Raw genomic sequence first — 22,126 nt, forward strand, 5'->3', positions numbered from 1 at the left:
CTTCCACAGCTTGGAGAGCACTGAGACCAGCTTCATGGCAACGCTTAGCATCCCTCCACCGACTCCAAGGGCTTCGGTCCCACTCTGACCAATAGGAGCGGCGCAGGAAATTCAGTTGCATTACTTTTGAAACACACCCTGTATTCCTGTATCCAAGCAAACATCTTTTCTATCACCTTGCATATTTATCTACAATTAAACAAACAAGGGGACCTACTCTTTCCTCAGTGTTGAACTATGTATTAAGCATTCAATTTATTTTCACAAATGCCTTACTTTCTTTATATACTTGCTCTTATTTTCAGCAATCAACATCCAATCAATATTTATGAAAAACATTTCATAATTTAAGCATATTTACTTTATAACATTATTTAAATCAACAAACATACATTGAAATTTCTTTCTCACATTCATGCATTCTCAGTGAGTTGCTGAAAAGCAAAAATCTGGTCTGTAAGCCACTCTTCTCATAATAAAACCACACAGCTCTCAACAGATTTGCTCATTATCACCTCTTTAAATCCAAATTCTGCCATATGCTTCTCCAGGCACACTTAAACAAATCCCCCATAGTTTTTGCATCAGTTCTTGCTATCTTTTCTTTTGTGTAATGAAATAACAATAGTGATAAATAATAATAATGATGATGATAATTCAACAAGTAACGCAGCCACTCCATGAGGAAGCCATATCCATGTTTTAACACTTCTCCAGTTAACCATCTATACCTGCAGCTGTAGCATTTTTCAGCATCTTTATACATGTACACATTTATTTTAATATATTTTGTCTTCAATATCACTGTTATTTTAATCTCATTCATTGTTACAAGTATCTTGCTTAATCCTCTTTCAATTCCAAAACAATTTTAAAATCTGTTAACATTTTCCACTATTCATCTCAAACCATTCTTGCTTGCTTTCTTTGACACTATACTTAAAACTTCTCTTATTTCCATTTCATTCTCATTTCATTTAGCATTCTCAAGTGCATTTTTCTCATCCAGACGTCCTCTTTTCAAGCATAACTCCATACATATCTGTGACATGATATAATATAATTATTCTTAACCTGGTTTCCATATTTTCCCTGATTCCGTCTTCTTTTCATCATTCTTTTGGGAAATTAATCTGTCTTCTAATGTTTTTTACATACAGGCTCCTGCTTTCCATCCTTGTATTCATTTTTAATTTTACTTTCATTCCTTTCACATTTTTTACTCTACCATCATTTTCTTTCAAAATCTATTCTTAATATTTGTCCCACATTCAAAACTTTTTACCATCCTTGAATTCTTTACTAATCATAAACAATCCAATCAATTAACCTCAAAGGTTCATTAATTTCCCTATTGTACGTATTAGGAGACTTATTTAAATAAATGATAGATTTGAAGGAAACAGGGTTTTTTTTTCAAAGCAGCTATTCACCAAACAGTCACTTTTCTCATTCTGTGTTTGATAATGATCCAGCCACTTTTATTGAATTCTCTGACCTTGTTCCTACCCAACATTTCAAAATAAGTACTTATCTCTCTTTTTCCCCATTCTTATTATTCACTTTTAAGTTAAGGAAGTTAAAGCAGGGGTGAAATGCTCCTGGTACACTTATGCCTGTGGGTCACCAGAGAACCAGTCACGAGGCTCCATCCACATGCCCAGACACTGCCATTTGGGTTATTTTCTCCTCTGCACATGCACAGAACACTTTGTGCATGTGCAAAGGGTAAAAGAACCCAAATGGTAGGTGGGCGGAGCCTCACACTCCCTTTGCGACTGGCTCTCCGACAACCCACAGATACAAGCGAACCGGGAGCAGTTAAGAAAGTTAAGAAAGGGGGAAAAATGAGGCATTTTATGTAAGTGCTACAAGGAGGAGGAGCCATAATTTCATTTTGAAATCCAAGGTACAATCCTGCTTGATAAATCTGCTAAATCATCACCTGAGCAATAAGTGTGCTCAGTTGAAGTCTTCAGGGGACTCACCAAAAGTAATGTAAGTCTAACTTAAATACAAATGTGCACCTAGAATCCTCATAGTTGGACAGTCTTAAAAGTGTAAATAAAATCCTGTTTCCTATTCTGTCCCAATACAATCTTCAGAAAAACTATTGAATACAACTTTTGCAATCTCTGACTGATCAGTTAAGAGATGATAGGTTGGTTTCATGTAATCAGCATTTCAATGCTAAGAGGAATGAAGATGTCATGGGTGCTTCAGAACAGTTCTTAGGTTTGGCACTTCTTGTGCTGTGTATAGTGGAGCCCTAAATCATCAGCCCTGCCCATGACTGATTTTTGCCTAGGTTAAAATATGAAACTGGGCTTACATAATAGGTGGAATCCTTCCCCGCTCAGTATATTTATACATGCTGGCAAATGTAAGATAATCCCTATAGGATATGTGTTTCTCTTACCCTTGAGAATGAGGGCATTGTACTTCTGGGTAAAAGAAAAGTATCTCTCATGGGATGTTTTTAAAAAGTTTCATATGATTTATGCTTTTGATTTTCTTCCTTTGTTTTCCAAATAGAATTCTCCAAGTAATATGAGTATGAGCAATCAGCCTGGGACCCCTCGAGATGATGGTGAAATGGGGGGTAACTTTCTAAATCCTTTTCAGAGTGAAAGTGTAAGTACTTTATTTTTTTATTCTGGTTGTTCTGTTGGGTGCTGAGTGTACAGCTCTACCTCATAATACTTATGAATTCCTGTACCCATAATACATTAAAGGCTGTATTGTTTAATGTGGAAAACAATCAAGTTATGAACACTTCTTTTGATATATGTTAAGCTTGTTTTGCAGTTTTCATTTCTATTACCTAGAGCAGTGATGGCAAACCTTTTTTTCCTTGGGTGTCGAAAGAGCATGGGCATGCGCTATAGCGTATATGCAAGTGCCCACACCCATAATTCAATGCCTGCAGAGGGCAAAAAAGCTTCTCCTCTCACCCAGAGGCCCTCTGGAGGCTGGAAATGGCCTGTTTCCCAACTTCTGTGGGCCCAATAGGTTTGTGCTTTACCCTCCCCAGGCTCCAAAGGCTTCCCTGGAGCTGGGGGAGGATAAAAATGCCCTCCTTCATCCTCCTGGAGGCTCTCTGGAAGCCAAAAATGCCCTCCCAGAACCTCTGTGCAAGCCAAAAATCAGCTGTCTGGCACACAAATGCCCATGGGAGCTGAGCTAGGACAATAGCTCTCATGCCAGCAGATATGGCTCCGTGTGCCACCCATGGCACCCGTGCCATAGGTTCACCATAACTGACCTATAGTATTACATTATAGTATTATTCCTAATATTACTAGGAATGATACATACACGATATACTTAAGTCATATGCTGATCTCAGTAAGACAATCCTGTATATATGTATTAACATCATAGAATGATGGAAGTTGGATGATTCACAAAGATCATTTGGTTTATAATAGGTAAGAAAACCAATTAAATGATCTTTTGGAGGTACCTGTTGAGCCTTTTTTAAAAACTTCCACAGCCTTCTTAAATCACTTTTGTACAGTACTATGGCCAATCGGTTTTTTTCTTATTTTTAAATAAAAAATCTAGGTATACAGTACTGTAAAACATGTGAATGAGGGCTACAAGATTTACTTCTCAGTAAATGGATATAAAGTTGTTATACATTTTTATTTGAATTATTTAATTATTATGGTTTTATCGCCTTATTATGTTGAAAGCCACCACTAACCTGTGGAGACATGGACAGTAAATAAATTTAATGAATAAATAAAAATTAAATTTAGTTTCAGTTTAATGTAAAGAAGAATAAATGATTTATTCAAGAAATTATAGTTTTAAGCTTAAGGCCAATTACCGTATTTTTTGGAGTATAAGATGCACCTAGATTTTAGAGGTATAAAACAGGGAGTAAAGTATTCTGAACCAAAACCAGTGTAGAAGAATAATTTTTACAAACATGTATACTTTTTACAACCATGTACACTTTTTATAAACTTCAAACTTGACAGCTTTAAGACTTGTAGACTTCAACTCCCAGAATTCCTCCTCCAGTCATGCTACATGAGGTAATTAAAAGGCAAAAACATGCCCGTTTTTGCAAAAAAACAGGCCATTTTTTGCCCTTTCCCCCCCAAAAATGGAGTGGGTAAAGGATCTGGGAAGCCTGCAGGGAGTTCTCGTTTTTGTGAAATGCCCTCGTTTTTGTGAAAAATGGGCTGGTTTTCGGGCATTTTAGCCTTCCCCCGGTCCCTAGGAGCTCTCTGCAGGCTTCCCAGATCCTTTGCCCACCTCATTTGTGCGAAAAAAAGGGCCCATTTTTTGCAAAAATGGGATGCAGGGGTGGAGCTTCGGGACAGCAAAAATGGCTGTATTTGGTGTAAAAGACCCACCAACATTTTCACCCTCTTTTAGAGGGGAAATAGATGTGTCTTATACTCCAAAAAATATCGCAGGTTAATTGAAAAAAATATAATTCAGCATTTAAAAAAAAATAGGAATGATGAGACAATTACATATACATTTTGAAATGTATACTAACACATTTATCATTCCAGATTAGATAAAGCTGGCTTTATAATAAACAAACAGATTTTCATCCTTTGTGATTAATAAATAGTTCTTCCTTACCATGACATTATTATTCATTTTTGCAAACTTTTTTTTCAATTCAAGAAAATGCATACAATTTAATGCAACCATATTTGTAATCACATTGTATAAATTATTAGCGGTTTTACTGGTCTGTAATAAAATTGATTGAAATTATTGCTGTTATTGTTTTGGTTCAGTATGATTTTCATATTAAAATTGCCAAATAAACAAGAAGTAGGAGAGGAAGAAAGCTCTTTACATTTTTACTTTGCTGCAGTTTTTCTGTGGCTAAATTCAGTCAAATCTTGATATTAGTCTAGCTACAGAATCTTCCTCTGAAACAGTATCACAATTTTAAAAAAACACATCAAGATATAACCATAAAAATATTGTACTAGTTCATCAGTTGCTGAAGTGAAATGATGAAGTTAAATTATTGAAACCAGCAAATTCTGTGTAACTGTAAAGCAAGGATACACTGGATAAGGCATTTCAGTAACTTAGTCAAGACATTGTCAGTACCTCTTAAATCATTTCATTCGTCAAGATGTAGGGAAGGGCCTTGGTTGTCCCATTCTCCCTGCCCGCCATTGTTATGTGATCCTAATAGTTTGTTAGACTGAAATCTTGTGCAATTTGATGAGCTTAGAAAATGTTACAATTTTTAATATTATAGTGAAGGCACCACAAGGAAAGGGTAGCAATGCATGTTAGTGACTGATTGCTAATTCCTGCTATACAGTGATCCCTCGATTTTCGCGATCTCGATCTTCGCGAAACGAAACCGATGACGTCACTCTCTTCCTTCCTTTCTCATCTTTCTCTCTCTCTCTCTTTCTCTATCTTGCTTCTTCCTCTCTCACACTCTCTTCCTCCCTCTCTCATCTCTTTCTTTCCTTCTCTCTCTTTCTCTATCTCTCCCCCTCTTGCTGGCGGGCGGCGGGCGGGCAGGCGGACGAGCGGGGGCATCAGCGAGGAGCCGGGGTTTCCCCTTTGCGTGGGCGGCGGGGAAACCCCAATCTTCGTCTGCTCGCTGCTGCTGCATCAGCAGCGAGCAGACGAAGATCGGGGTTTCCCCACCACCCACGCAAAGGGGAAAGCCCGATTCGGCTCCTCGCTGCTGCCGCCGAGCAGATCAGCTGCTGGGCGGCCGCAGCAGCAGCGAGCAAACGAAGATCCGGGTTTTCCCGCCGCCCACGCAAACTCCACCATCTGCGCATGCGCGGCCATGGAAAAAGGGTGCGCATGCGCAGATGGTGTTTTTACTTCCGCAACCCTACATCGCGAAAAATCGATTATCACGAGGGGTCTTGGAATGGAACCTTTGCGATAATCGAGGGATCACTATAGTACAAAAACATGTTCTGCTTTAAATTTCACATACTTTAATAGACATACATATACACACACATCAATTTGCCCAAAATTTTCACAATAAGTCAGCAGGAGAAAACAAAACTCAAATGCCTATCGTAAGTTATGAGAAACGTAAGAGGTATCCAGATATTTCTACCACTGTTTTGCTTAATCAAATATTATATGGCATGCAACATTATAGACAATAAGGCACAACACTTATCTTCATTGCCAAGCCAGATACATATCACATTATGTTAAATTGTTATGTTAAATTAGGAGTAGTAGTCATATGTTGTTATTATTATTATTAATCATTATATTTGAATTTCATGTTCACTATTAGTATCTTGGTAAATGAGTTGTAGCTAAAATGTGGATTCCTATTTTTCAGTATTCCCCCAGCATGACAATGAGTGTGTGATCCAATACCAAGTTTCTTCGTGAAGGCTGCACTGAGTTGGCCCTCTCCAGAGAGCTACTAAAGAAGAAAAAATATTCATCCCTGTGTACAGTTTAACAGAAAAGATTTCTGCCACATTGGGACCCACCATTATTTTCCAACCATCTTCCCTGTTTTGTGAAGAAAGTGGGTCTTGATCTGGTTTCAGCTATAATATGTGGCATATCAGAACTGCCCAAGACTGAACTGCAAACAATTATCTTTGTATGTATATGTAGGGATAGGTGTATGTATGTATGTGTGTGTTACAGAGACATAAATATGAGCACATACATATATAGACCTGCAGGACGTTGTAAAATATTATCACATGACATCTTAAGTAGAAATAAGAAATAGGGACTTTTATTCCATCTTTTTTACGTTTACATTTTATCTTTCAAAAGAACTGCTTCCTTCCTCCCATCCAACCTGTTTTGTGCTGTGTATATCACTGCTTTGTAAGTTATTTTTTAAAAACTGATCTCAGTTACATTCTGTTTTTGTCACTGTCAGCCATCATGGTTAGGAATAAAATTGCTTATAAGAGGGCTTTCATAAAGTTTTATGTAATACCAGTAATCGTGTGAATTGAAGACCATTTGCTCAAGAAAAAAAATATTGTGTTAAACTTGTTGTTTGCCTTCTGAAATTGAGAAAGAAACTAGAAGAGTTTTGTGCCCTACTTTTTAATAAATGTCTAATACTGCTATACTAAACATATTTGCATGGTGGTAAAGATAGAAACAAGATTACTACCAAGTTATATGTTGAAGACTAGGATGCATATCCTTTAATATTTGCTTTCAAGATATGACTGAGTTTAGCTCAACTTTTTGATCTATGCAGAGAAATACAAAATACTTGTTGGGCTTTGATTAAAGCGCTGGAGCATCCAGGAAGAAAAATTGACAGGATGCCAATGTTGGGGAAATACTTAGTACGATCTTCCACAGGTTATAATTATAATAAACAGCTATACAGTATCTTGCTTAGACACAATATTTTCCTTTAATATCCATCATATTCTCCCGAGATTACATATGCATATTCAAATTATTTCATATGCCAAAGTGAAAGAGACACAAGTTACTTTCCCTTGCTATACTTACTGGCTTTATCTCCATCTCACTATCTATTTTTTATCAATATTATTAAACATTTTGGATGTTTCTAAAATCAGTGTAAACTTAAAAGTCCTATATTATCTTTATGATCGGTAAATTTATTACATAAACTTAACGTTGGCTTAAGATATTTCATCTATTGCATCAAAAACAAACGCAGCTATTAATCTGAAAATAATTTTAATTGGCTTTATGTTAAAAGACCATGGTAAATTTCATCCAATATCATTTTTTCTTGAGTTCCAATTAACTGAGAAATTTAAGGTGCTTTATATGAGGAAATCATGATTATTTCCCCATCCTGTTTTTGGCAAGTAAATGATGTGTGAAAAGTTAACTATTTTATATTTATTCCTATTTTCAATTTTGCTATAACATTTAATAATTCCCATATAGTAGCAGCTTCCATTATCTACATATCTTGTACTGTAACTTTCTTGTTTACTTCCATAAATATGGAAGTAAATGTAATGCCCACAAGAATTGATTTCCACCTGTAATAAGTAACGGACAATTTTACAATGGTTGCAATCTATCCAAATATACTTCCTGCTGAAATTGCAATGAAAGAATATTTGAATAAGAAGCAGTTTTATACTTTAATCTGGATTTTTTTTTAAAAAAAATTGTGCTGGTGTTAAAGAAAGCTTGGGCCAGTATCCCATCATGTCACTCCAGGCAGAATAGAATCCACCAATAGAACATATGTTTCATTTTATTTATCAACCATCACATCTGCTCTGGAGGGTTAGGAAACCATATGGAGAAAATTTAGATTGTACCAGGAAAGTCGAAAAAGGAAAATGAACTCCCATCATGGAAGCAAAACATGATACTTAACAAAACTTTGGGCATTTCTCTTGAACCAGTGCTTCTAAATTAACCCCAAAGAACTGAGTAAAGTTGCAATGTGTAACCTAACACATGTTTATATTTTTGCAAAATTTAATCTATGACTCCAAAATATTTTATTTTCATTTTATTGAACATTCAGAACAAGACAATAATTCTAGATAGTTTCTGGTGATGTTATTTTCTTCAGAAAAGCTTTTTGATTCAACCAAACCTTCCATGAATGCAGTGGAGGAAGAGATTGCCTATCTTTCTCTTTCAAAAATGTATTCCAGGTAATTGAAAACAAAATGGGAACCAGGTCCTTTCTCTCCCTTTTGTTTATGGGAACTTCTGCTGGAATAAGGTGTCTTCTCTAAATTGAAGGGCAGTTTTGGATGATTCCTTAACCCCGATCTTTAGTTTTTCAGATACTCATTTTATGCATGTAAAAATCTGTGTGCCCAATTTTTCCAGTAACTCATTTCCAGTACGCACAAAAAATAACTATGAATGCTGTGCATATAATATCTAATGACAATGCTAGTTATAAATTGTATTTTTGTTTAGCTTCCTCTGTATATTCTATTAAATTATTTATAGAATTTGGCAATATGAAGAACAAAATTAAAATAGATCATTGACTTTCAGTCATTGATTTATTTCTCACGTGTTAAAGGTTCCACATGTCCTGCATGTGGTATAGTCCTATATGAACCTTAATGCCATGATTCTAATTGCCACCTCCAAAAGAATGCATTTTGAACAATTAAGATGACCTTACATTTTACCTTGGGGATTTTTAATGCAATTTCTCAAAAAGCCTAGATTCAGTTCACATGTATATGAACTTTTGAAAAGGATTATATGTGATCAGAATATCCCCTTCCTTTTGTATCCTGCTTAAAAAATATTCCTGATAAAAAAATCAAATTTATTCCTACCTGTGTCTCTTTACAAATATTCTGAAAACTTTCCTGAAAAATTAAAATATGTAAATTAAAATTGATTTCATAGCCTGGAGCTCGCTCTCTCTCTCGCTCTCTCTCTCTCTCTCTCTCTCTCTCTCTCTCTCTCTCTCCCTCTCTCTCTCTCTCTGTGTATATACATACATACATACACTCATAGATACACATTCACACAAACACACAAATTTTAAATCCCAGAAATAGATTCGGTATCAGTAATAAACATACAGGATATAATACATTTCAGTAGTTCCTACATAAAATGCTTTAACATGAATTTAAATGTTTGTTTTAAAATCAAATCAAAGATGATTGAATTTGGTGTGGTTTTCTTTATTCTCACAACTTGTTGCACACATAGGTTCAGAAAAGGTGGTATAATTTCCTTTACCTCGCTTTCGCTAAATCCTGTGCTTCAGCCACAATGACAGACTATCACAGAAAAGGAAATGGTCCTTCAAGCTTCTAGCTTACAGTAACCAATTTCTAGTTGGAATATTTTCATTTTTGCCTGATTCATCAGTTGAACCTTTGGTTGCCACTATCCTGGCCTAATTGGTGCACCCCAAATACTTTCTCATCTCTATACTAGATCCAATGGAAAAAATAAACCTAGAAAAGCTGACACCCTAAAGCACCTGATTTAGTTATCAGGTGCTTTTAGTTAAAACTTTTTTCAACTGACCTTTTTGTTTTTAAGAAAAATGATGTAATGCTGATTTAATATGCATATTTCAATCCAGTTACAATAAGCAATGGGCTGGCTCAAATGTAATGCCAAGCAATCAAATCCCAATTCCTTAAAATCCTGGTTTATAGAGCAAGCACAAATCATACTCTTAATATAACAGCCATAAATGATTTACCAAAACTCAGAATTAACCCATTAAGTTGAAGATGCCATGAAAAGAAGGTAGGAATAAGCACATGGCTTGCATATGTAGCACCAAACTATTAATGATATACCAAATCCTTTTGAAAACACAGGAATGTAAATTAATCATAATAAGAAAGTGGCTATTTGGTTAATAAGAGTAGCTGTTTTGTATCTGCATGGATTACAACCTAGCATCAAAATTCAGTTGACTAAAAGTCATTACTATGTTTATCATAATTGTGATTATGTGTCAATATGCTGGATGTAACAAAACTATGAAATTAGATGGTGACTTTTCTTGAAGAGGATTAAGTTGTACATTTTTATTCTTTTATTTTGGTGTCACACATTTTTGCCAATAAATATTGCACTGATTTTTTATGAGTCCTAATGTAGTATATATTTATTCCCTGATTTCCCTTTTGAAAAAAATCATTTTATTGTGGACTTAGCATATAGTTTTTAACAACAGTATATCCATGATGTAGGATGATCTGGAAAAAGTTTTTTTTAAAGTATTTTTTCATGCAATTCATCGGAAATTATTGCACAACTTCATTCCAGTCGACAGTACACTGGAGTGTGACTAGTGAATAGAAATGTGTATGTTAACTCTTTTGGTACATTAAATATTTTTAATAAACAAGATGAAGCTTAAGTATTTCAAATTACAATTTAGTATCAAAATACCAAAATTCCTATTTCCAGTTTGAATACAATGTAAAATTATTAATATGATTATATAATACACAATTCTCTAAATGTTCTGATGTGCATATGGAGATCTATGCAAACACAAGTTCTCTAATTCTTTCAATGCCAAGTAATACCATTAATGCATTTGCACATGGAACCCTTCCTGACTGTTGAACAGATTGATCAAATCTTGCTCCTATAGAAAATTCCTTATACTAAGTGAAGCCGGTCTTTTTTCATTGGAACTGTCAACTAAGACTTGTTTGAGTTAAGGCTGCTTCAATTTATGTAAAGACTTATGCCCTTCCAAATTCTAGATAGGCAGTCAGTTAGACAAACAGATTTGTGCACTGACACATATAAAATTAAAAGGAAAATTGAATTACTTTTAGCCTTTATAGTGCTAAAGATTTTTAGTGCTATTCTTTTTTATTTGAACTGGAGACAAATTCTTTGTATGCCTAATCACACTTGGTCAAATAAAGTATTCAGTTCAGTATTAAGTATGCTGATTTAACATTTTAAAAATATTATTTTAAAAAGTAATATTTATATACATTTTGGCCATGTATAGTCTCAGTTTTACAATTATTTCTAATTTCTAATCTGTAGATGTCCTGTGTAATTTCAATATTTTATTTTTAAAAGATTTAGAAAATAAATGGTTTCTCTTTTTAAATTAAGTTCACAACAACAAAATAGATAATAATTAAAATTAGAATATGAACACCATTGGAATTATTCTGGACATTAAATTCCAAATGTACCATAAAATATGTCACTACTTAAGAGTTAATAGTTTTTTTCTAATTTACTGTGTGCTGTAATCAAATCTAAAGGGCTTATGTCCAGACTTTGAATATCCATGTGAGCATTTACAATTAAAGAAAAACTCGTTTAGCATCATTTTAAAAATGTATAAAATGACATACAATTTGGCATGAGAAATAACAGCTATATATACATTGGGATTTTTAGGATTAGTACTTAAGGCTTATTTAATAAATTTGTCAATGATTATCCTCTCTTTCCAGTAAGATTTAATTTAGATGAGCCTTATCAAGCTAAAGCTAAATCCCACAATTTGAATGGGAAAATTAGCTTTTATTTCATGTAGGATAGCTACTACAGTTGCTATTTTTAGATCCTTGGCCAATTATCTTTGTATGTATCTACTGAATGATGCTATTTTGTTTTGTTTTTAGAAAATGTTTCTGGCTTTTGGAATTTTAAACTTTTTTAAATTTTAAACATTTAGAAATTTGTATTATAAAAATACTGATAAAAACAGCATTTTCAATTATTTGCAAGTAAGATGGAAGACTATAATATACTGCAGACTACTATACTATAGTCTAGCAGAAATTCAGGATTTTCCTAGAATATAAGAAAACTAAGTCTTAGTAACTAAGTTTCAGCTTTTTATGTGGTGAAGTTAAGAACATTTAAAGTACATGTTTTTATTATACAGCAAATCATTTGCATTTCTGCAAGCAGTAAAGCTTAATTTCAATGCTTGCTATAAAATCTTGCAGCAAAATTATTTATTCAACAGGTAACAATATAAACAGTCCAACTTTTAACATCAGATCAATTAATTAAATTCATTATTTCGTTCCTTAAAATGGCTGTTACCTTCCCAAGAAAAACTCATACATATAACCTAAAAATTCTTGTGCGTTCCTAATACTTCAATGCCTGCAATCTGAATATTAAAAGTATTATTAATTTATAATCTCCAGTAGCCAATAGGTTTGAAATTTGCTAGTCTGTTAAGCCATCAGTAATTCAATTACAGACTAATGAATGTACTGAATATAAGAATGTGTTTTTATTGTCTGAAAGCAATGAAATGAAATTACCATGAAAGAGATTTTCAAGTACTGTACTTCTGTTGAGAAGCTGTCTTGTCTTCCTCCTTTCATCAAAGTGCCCCCAATACCACATATTTCCTTGCATCACTCTGGTCTTTTTCAAAACAAGTAAAATATCAGCACTAAAAATTTTCACAGAAACAAGCTTGTTTCAATCTATTGTCCATTAATTTATGGTACTGTATCTCTGTATTTTTACTGAAAAGAAACATATCATACAAAGGTTAGAATATAAAGAGGGAGGAGAAAGAATTTGAAAGTGTTGATATTAAATTAATATGTACATACTTATAACTCGTCACTTAACTAATACACCCCTTGGGAAAACCATGTAAGGTATAATTTTTCTAATTTAAAAAACTGGTTTAGATTAACAAAAAACTGTTCAAGAGGATGATAAAGTATTAAGGCTTAATAGGTGTTAGATCCATTTTTTCTACAGAAAGTTAATGTATTATTTAAAGCTGTAAGTTTCTTAGTTTCTCACTTTAAACAAATTCCAAGATTTTCAGAAGCAATCCACATTCAAAAACAAATTTTCTTGTATGTATTTCCACATCATGACATTGAAATTCAGATTTTCAGAATCCAGGAAATAGCAGGCAGGTCACTAACTGAGGAATATGAGTTATGAATTCTCTCTTACATCCATAGTGAAACAAAACAATATTCTATACAGTGTGAAAGCAAAGTGCTTTGCAGAAATCCAATTATTACAGTAAATAAAACTGGCTTTTTTAAAAGTTAGAATGAATAGTGAAATTGCTACAGGTAGTCCTCAACTTATAATCAGTAGAACTAAATATTTCTATTAACTGCAAGACAGTTAAGTGAGTTGTGCTCAATTTTATTACATTTTTGGCCACAATTGCTAAGTAAACTATTGCCGTTTTTACGTGAATCATTAAATTGTTAAGTGAATCCCCTATTCCCTTATTGATTTAGTGAAAAGTCAGTGGGAAGTTTACAAATAGTGATCACATGACCCAAGACAGTGCAACTGTCATAAATAGCAGTTCTCAAAGAGCAAGAAGTTTGAAAACAGAAGTACTTTACTCATTTTTTTTCAGTGTCCTTGTAACTTCAAATAGTAACGAAACGAATGATTGTAAGTTGAGGACTTTTACTTTAGTACGTTAATTTATTAAGAAATTAGGAATTGTAATCAAAATACATCATCAATCAACAGAGGCAGAATCTCAGGGCTGCATATGGACCTTGAAAACATTATTTTGGTTATAGGTCCAATTATGTGTGACCAAATATAATTTAGTGGAATTAATTAATTTAGTTAAAATTGTCTTAGCCACAATTTTAGAATGTGACTAATAGTTTCAAAGTGCATTATTTATAAATCTTATAACAAATTATTGGCAAAAATTTATTGTAGTATAACTTATCCATTCAATCCATCTAATGTATTAAAGAAGCTACAGATTTTATGAAATGTGTTCAGTTATGTTTTTATCCCTCAACAGTGCTGTCCAGAAGGAAATTCTATTGTATGTTGTATTGTAAGGTTTACAGTCAAAAATAACTTTAAGATATGTATGGATATCATGGAAAGCTAGCTAATGAAAACATTCTGTTGCACATTTAAATGGCTTGTAAAAACTCGTTTCAAAAATTTAAACAAAACAAAAAATTAGACAATACAGTTTACAAGTTACGTCTATCAATATGATTAATGTTCATACTGATTAAATAGAAACATTGTAGAGATATATCATAGGACTTATGAGTGGAATTTTTCCCCAACTACAATACCTTGCAACATTATTAGATCACATTAGAACAATGGTTTAATGAATTGAAAATATTCTTATACACTCACCTGTTTTATAGTGGTTTTTTGTAGCAATTTATTCCTCCACAAAGTTTTTAGATATTCGGTAATTTAAAAGATTTAAACAAATTTTAATTGAATTGTAATTCTGAAGTATTGAATCTTTTAGTCTGAGAGAGCTGAGCTTGATCATCTTTCCATATTCATTATAATTTTATCATAAACACATCATCTGTTTTTATCCAAATTGCTCTCATCTGTCTTTCATTGTTAATTTGATTTTTAATTTATCAGCAACTACGTGTTGTTTTTTTATGTATTTGGGATTGACCTTTAGCAATTCATGTTGCTGTTCACTCATGTACCCTTCAATCATGAAAGAGGAAAATTACAGATCACGGAAGAAGTTTCACTGCTGTTTGATTTTTACAGCAAAAAAAATATATCCAGCAATATTTCATTATTTCGTTATACAGTGATCCCCCGTTTATTGCGTCCCCAACCATTGCGAACAGGGTACTTCGCTATTTTTCAACCCGGAAGTCAAAATACCATCTATGCATGCGTGCCCGTGGGCACGCATGCGTAGATGGCAACCGGGAGATCAGCTGCTGGGCGGCTTCCCTGAGTCTTCCCCCTCTTGCTGGCGTCAGCGAGGAGTTTCTCCACCGCCCACGCAAACTCCTCGCTGCCGCCCGCCCATCGCCCGCCCACGCCGTTCATTCTCGCCGCTTTCGAGCTGAATCCGGGAGCAAATTCGCTCCTGGATTCAGCTCGAAAGCGGCGAGAATGAACGGCGTGGAAAAGGCGTTCCTTGCCGTTCGTTCTCGCCGCTTTCGAGCTGAATCCGGGAGCGAATTCGCTCCTGGATTCAGCTCGAAATCGGCGAGAATGAACGGCGTGGAAAAGGCGTTCCTTGCCGTTCGTTCTCGCCGCTTTCGAGCTGAATCCAGGAGCGAATTCGTTCCCGGATTCAGCTCGAAAGCGGCGAGAACGAACGGCAAGGAACGCCTTTTCCACGCCGTTCATTCTCGCCGCTTTCGAGCTGAATCCAGGAGCGAATTCGCTCCCGGATTCAGCTCGAAATCGGCGAGAATGAACGGCGTGGAAAAGGCGTTCCTTGCCGTTCGTTCTCGCCGCTTTCGAGCTGAATCCAGGAGCGAATTCGCTCCCGGATTCAGCTCGAAATCGGCGAGAATGAACGGCGTGGAAAAGGCGTTCCTTGCCGTTCGTTCTCGCCGCTTTCGAGCTGAATCCAGGAGCGAATTCGCTCCCGGATTCAGCTCGAAATCGGCGAGAATGAACGGCGTGGAAAAGGCGTTCCTTGCCGTTCGTTCTCGCCGCTTTCGAGCTGAATCCAGGAGCGAATTCGCTCCCGGATTCAGCTCGAAATCGGCGAGAATGAACGGCGTGGAAAAGGCGTTCCTTGCCGTTCGTTCTCGCCGCTTTCGAGCTGAATCCAGGAGCGAATTCGCTCCCGGATTCAGCTCGAAATCGGCGAGAATGAACGGCGTGGAAAAGGCGTTCCTTGCCGTTCGTTCTCGCCGCTTTCGAGCTGAATCCAGGAGCGAATTCGTTCCCGGATTCAGCTCGAAAGCGGCGAGAACAAACGGCAAGGAACGCCTTTTCCACGCCGTTCATTCTCGCCGCTTTCGAGCTGAATCCAGGAGCGAATTCGCTCCCGGATTCAGCTCGAAATCGGCGAGAATGAACGGCGTGGAAAAGGCGTTCCTTGCCGTTCGTTCTCGCCGCTTTCGAGCTGAATCCAGGAGCGAATTCGCTCCCGGATTCAGCTCGAAATCGGCGAGAATGAACGGCGTGGAAAAGGCGTTCCTTGCCGTTCGTTCTCGCCGCTTTCGAGCTGAATCCAGGAGCGAATTCGCTCCCGGATTCAGCTCGAAATCGGCGAGAATGAACGGCGTGGAAAAGGCGTTCCTTGCCGTTCGTTCTCGCCGCTTTCGAGCTGAATCCGGGAGCGAATTCGCTCCCGGATTCAGCTCGAAAGCGGCGAGAGCCAGCGCCCCCCGGACCCCCAACCCGGGTTTGGGGGGCTGCTAGGAAGCCCTCCATGCCGGCGGCAAACAGCCGCGCCGCCCCCAATCTTCGGCTCCTCGCTAGCGCTGTGGGAATAAAAACACAATCTGCACATGCGCAGAAGGTGTTTTTACTTCCGCATCGCTACTTCGCGAAAACCCGCTCGTTGCGGGGGCTCCTGGAACGGAACCCTCGCAACGAGCGGGGGATCACTGTATACATATACACAAATACACACACACCCACACACATAATGTTTAGCACCCATTGTTTTTCAAAACAATTTCAGTACTATGTACCTTGTAGGGCTGAGTTAAGAGAATTTACAACAAATGGTATTACAGTATACAGTAGTTAAAATTATCTACAATATGTATTGTGTTAACACTATATTGTTTCTATTTTTAGTAATCCCTGTTTTCCACCTTTTATACTAAAAACTACAGGCTTTTGCTTCCTTTTAGTAAAAAGAAACTTTTCTTCCTGACTTTACATACAGTACCACCAGCATCTCATTCAGTTTCCTATCACAGGTACCAGAAATACTATAAGACTGTGTGCATACAAAATTGGCCTATTTTTGCAGTAATATACGTCTAAGTGACCTTTTGTACAGAATGTGAAACACTTTAGAATACAGCATGTATGTATGTATGTATGTAGATACCATACCATTGTATATTACAGTATATGTATTTACACACATGTACATCATGCTCTCCCCCTGGTTTATCTGTTATTTTCAACTCTTGGCTTGATTTGCCAAGATAATTCTAAGAAAGAACCAGAGCGTATAGATAAATCTTATCAAAATGATTAAAATTTGATGAAATACAAATTAAAGTGAAATCAATAACCTTGGATTGTGGCAAACCAAATGGCAGCTAATGTAAAAATTCTGGCAAGGCAAAATAAATTGTAACAAGTATATTTTTCCTGTTGGAGCATATTAAATATTTTACTGCACAGTTGTTTGAACATTAACTTTCTACAGTGTAGCCTAAATGTTGTGCAAGAAACCACACTCACAAATGACTTACTTTGCACCAGCTCACCCAATTGTATGAAATGTCATTCAAGCCATAAATTCCTTTGAGATGTGTTTTTGTGCAATCAAGACCATTGTGGTCAAAGTCTTAGGTATAGACATATTTCACCATATACAGCTTGTATGTTTATGCTTTGGCACATAACTGGACATATTAAGTCTGGTGTCTTTTCCTTCCTTCCTTCCTTCCTTCCTTCCTTCCTTCCTTCCTCCCTCCCTCCCTCCCTCCCTTCCTCCCTTCCTTCCTTCCTTCTCTCCTTCCTTCCTTTTCTCCTTTCCTTCCTCCCTCCCTCCCTTCCTTCCTTCCTAGCAAGGTATGTCTTTAATTTCACCTGCTGTAGTCTAAATTTTTACTTTGATCAAATATTTCATAAACATATACTTTGACAACAAGGAAGTGACAGAGATACCTTGCAATGTTAAAACTATGATGTCAAAACTAAAAGCTGAAAACAGGCAGAAATGTTTTGGCATTAAATCTTTTTAAACTTCTAAATTTTAATTTCATAGAAGACGTGTAATTTAGAATTATGTGAAATGTCTGAACCAACTGGGAAGTTTTTGAAATAAATCACTCAGCAATCATTTTATAAAATTTAACTTCTAAATGCACTATGATTTATTACAAATATATATTTTCTTCTGCTTGCAGATATGGTTGTTCCATTTTGTGATAGGTTTTAAACTAAGACAGTTAATTTTGTTGCACTGTGTTACTGCATGATTTCAGCAAATGTACATATGTACCTGTGCAACATTATTTGGGGTTTTGTATTTGAATTTCAGTATTGATTATTTTTGTATTTTACTTTACCTGTATTGGAGTTGTTGTAGACATAATTTATACATATGATTTTAAAACTGTTTTGCAATTGAAGTCTTTAAATTGTAAAATTTTGTTGATGGAAACTCATTAAAATGGTATAAAATTATATTAACAATTGTGTTTTAATGCTTTCTGTATATAAAATGTATTTATCTGTTTTAATTGTGTTGTGTCTTGCAATTTTCGATACATTTTAGAATAAAGTTTCATTTTTCAAAATAAGTTGTATTTTAAAAGCTATCTCTTTTAAAAATTATATCCAGAAGTGGTCCTAGCATTATTTTAATAACATTAAAATAGAATTGTTTAAAATTATTTAAAGGTGATTGGTTAAGCATTCTGACTAGGATGCAAACAGCAAAGCATTGCTTATGATCAGTCAGCAGTTTTCTTTCATCAACTGATACTATTCTATGTGTTTCAAAATAATTTGATGTTAAAAAGTTCACAAGGAAAAATGGGCGCATTAAAATGAAAATAATTTGGACACATAAAACTAATTTCCATAGTTGGACCTTTGAACTTCTGAAAGGAGATAGTTTAGAAAGGTCTGAGGCATCACAACAACCTAGGCCCGAGATGACGAACCTATGGCACATGTGCCCCCTGTGGCATGCGGAGCCATATTTGCTGGCACAGGAACCATTGCCTTAGATCAGCTCCAGCGTTCACATGCCCCTTCCCCTCCTAGGAGTCTCCAGTGGTCTATTTTGAGGTAAGTAAAGGTCTCACACGGACATGGAGGCTCTGGGAGGATGTTTCTAGCCTCCAAAAGTCCTCTGGAAGAGTAGGGGTGGCTTTTTTCCCCTCCCCAGCCTCCAGAAAAGTCTCTGGAGGCTGGGGAGGGCAAAAACCAGGCCTTCCAGGGGCACCGGAAGTTCAGAAATGGATCATTTCTGGCTTCCAGAGGGCCTCTGGGAGGGAAGTTCTTAAGAATCGGTAGTGGAAATTTTGAATAGTTCAGAGAACTGGTAGCGGACATTTTGAGTAGTATGGAGAACCGGCAAATACTATCTCTAGCTGGCTCTAGAATGGGGCAGGAATGGAGATTTTTCAATATCTTTCCCCCAGGAGTGGGGAGAGAATGGGGATTTTGCAGTATCCTTCCCCGCCATGCCCACCAAGCCACATCCACAGAACAGGTAGTAAAAAATTTTGGATTTCACCACTAGTTTGAACTATCACATACAGTATAGTGTGCATATATGAAACTCTATACTTGGAGAGGGGATGATTGGTTATTAACATAGAGCAAACAATTACTATATCCAAGAATGTTATGGAAAATAATCTAGCAGAGAGGTGTTCTTGGGTGAATGGCAAAAAAAAATATACAAGGCACGGCAATGGAATAAAAAAATGAATGCGGTAGGGCTACACTGTCCTTTTAAAAAGTTTTTTCTTTAGAGGCGCGGCTTTGACAGCCGCTTAAATTTCCCAGCCACGGTTTGGCCAATCTGTGGCCGGTAAGTAAATTAGATGTATTTACATACACAACGGGAAAAACCTCTTTCCCGAAAAAGAGCTGGGAAGGGGGGAAAGCCACTTTCCCGAAACGGAGCTGGGAGAGGGAGAAAGCCTCTTTCCCAAAATGGAGCTGGGAGGGAGGAGTTGGGAGGGGCTTTCTTCTCAATGTGATTTTCTTATGGCTTTTACCAGGAAGCAATGTGAGGATAGCCTGCACGTTTCTACCCTCCTAATCATATCTATGTATTAGGAATCCATTGGTGACTTCTATTTTATCCTCTGAGATAATGGAAATCTATTCCTAAATGAACTTGCTTTTCCCCATATATTTGGCAAGGAAATGTAGATAGAGTGGACCCAAAATGTCTCCAACCTCTTAAGCATTGCATGCAATAGTAATACATTGGCAACATAAATTTTACCCTCTGCGTTCTTGGAACCTGTCTCTAACATTAAATGTGTTTTCCCTCCAATAGAATTTTTGGATTTATGTATCTTGTATTCATGGATTTATGCATCATCTTATGTATTTTAACAGGAATCGTAGATTGGGTGGCTGCAAAAATCATCACCCTCCTACTCACACAGATGCACTAGGAATCTGTTGGTGACATCCATTTTGCTCTCCCAAGTTCATGGAGAACTAACCCTAAGTGGGTTTCCCCATATCTGGACAGCTGCAACTCAAAAGTTTTAAAAACTGGCTTTGCAAAGACATTTGGAATGTCTTTAAATGAAGATTTGGTATAGATTTAAGATGTATGATATTGTTGTTAATATAACTATATTTTATTGATTGATATTATTTACATATTATAGCATTAATATTTTGAGTTATTTTGATATTTAATTATTGGTATACTGATTCTCTTCTACAAGGTACTTAACTTTACCTGAAATAATACAGTTCTATAAATCCTGTTCTGGGGAGACCTTCATCTTGGATAATCATTCCATGTCTTTGCAATGTATGTGGTTAGTATGCTTTTAAAACTGCTGGCATATTTTATTGTAATAGTTATTCTCTGCCAGGTTTATTTTTAATTGATTTCCCCCCCCTTTTGAAATGCGGCATAGATTCTGCCAAGTTATATTCATAGTTATTCTTATTTTTCTATTAAAAACACCCGATTCATAGATGCAGAACATTTAAAGGAACAAAATTAAAAGAAACCCCAAATACAAAATGAACAATGCCTGATGTCTTGATGGAGTGTAATAGTTATATTTAAGATTATTTCTTTTTAATCTCATAAACCTGCACTCCTATATACACTATTATCTTGGAATAAAGCTTGTAGAACTCCATGACATTTCTTATACAGTATTTCTATAATAATAATAATATCAATATGAATAATAATAATAATAATAATTATTATTATTATTATTATTAATTAGATTTGTATGCCGCTGCTCTCCGAGGATTCGGTGCAGCTCACAACAACAATACAACATGTACAAATCTAATTTTAAAAACAATTTAAAACCCTCATTATAAAAAGAAAAACAATAATACAACCTAACAATCCATACATAAAACCATAGTAGCTAGGGGTATATTAATATATTAGCTAGGGGTATATAATACCGTATATACTAATATATTAATATATAATATATTAGTATATAAGATTTACTCCCAGATAAATATGTGTATGGTGCAGCCTAAATTTCACTGAAAAAGCTTGGCAACTGTTTTCAGAGCATAGCTGGTTAACTGAGAGACAGCTCATGCTAGAAGCCCGGAGACCAAGAGTTTGCCTTTGGCACAAAATCAGTGGGGTGTCCCTGAGAAGACAAGAAATGCAAAAGATTCCACTTGAAAGCTACCAAATTGTGGCACATTGAGCAACACTCCAGGTATTTCCTTTGAGCGGGTATCAGCTTTATACATTTGTTCTAGCCTTACTTGATTACTTCTGGCATGGGAACAAACTGGCTTGATGGTCAAAAAAAGCTGAAAATTCCTTACTTAATTCCTTATTCAGGTATTTATTATTATTATTTATTATTATTATTATTATTATTATTATTATTATTATTATTTATTAGATTTGTATGCCGCCCCTCTCCGCAGACTCAGGGAGGCTCACAACAGTGATAAAATAGTAAACAGTGACAAATCTAATATTAAGTCTAAAATAACAATTTTACATTAAAAACCTAAAAAAACCCTTATATAAAAAACATACACACAAACATTCCATACATAAAACTAC

The 22,126-nt window shown here is 35.8% G+C and overlaps 2 protein-coding genes across 5 annotated transcripts in view; one reads left to right on the forward strand and one right to left on the reverse strand.

Annotated features, from left to right (window-relative positions):
• SSBP2 (single stranded DNA binding protein 2) overlaps positions 1-10,561 on the forward strand; it is a 171,838-nt gene extending 161,277 nt beyond the window's left edge. For all 4 annotated transcript variants that reach the window (XM_070743099.1, XM_070743098.1, XM_070743100.1 and 1 more), the window contains 2 exons: positions 2,536-2,634; positions 6,323-10,561. In XM_070743099.1, coding sequence (XP_070599200.1) covers positions 2,536-2,634; positions 6,323-6,352 — 129 coding nt within the window. In that variant the 3' untranslated portion in view covers positions 6,353-10,561. The remainder of the gene's footprint in view (positions 1-2,535; positions 2,635-6,322) is intronic.
• FAM151B (family with sequence similarity 151 member B) overlaps positions 1-22,126 on the reverse strand; it is a 786,337-nt gene that overhangs the window by 344,695 nt on the left and 419,516 nt on the right. The window lies entirely within an intron of this gene.

Source organism: Erythrolamprus reginae, chromosome 2, assembly GCF_031021105.1.
Source record: "Erythrolamprus reginae isolate rEryReg1 chromosome 2, rEryReg1.hap1, whole genome shotgun sequence".
In the NCBI taxonomy this organism is placed as follows: Eukaryota; Metazoa; Chordata; class Lepidosauria; order Squamata; family Dipsadidae; genus Erythrolamprus; species Erythrolamprus reginae.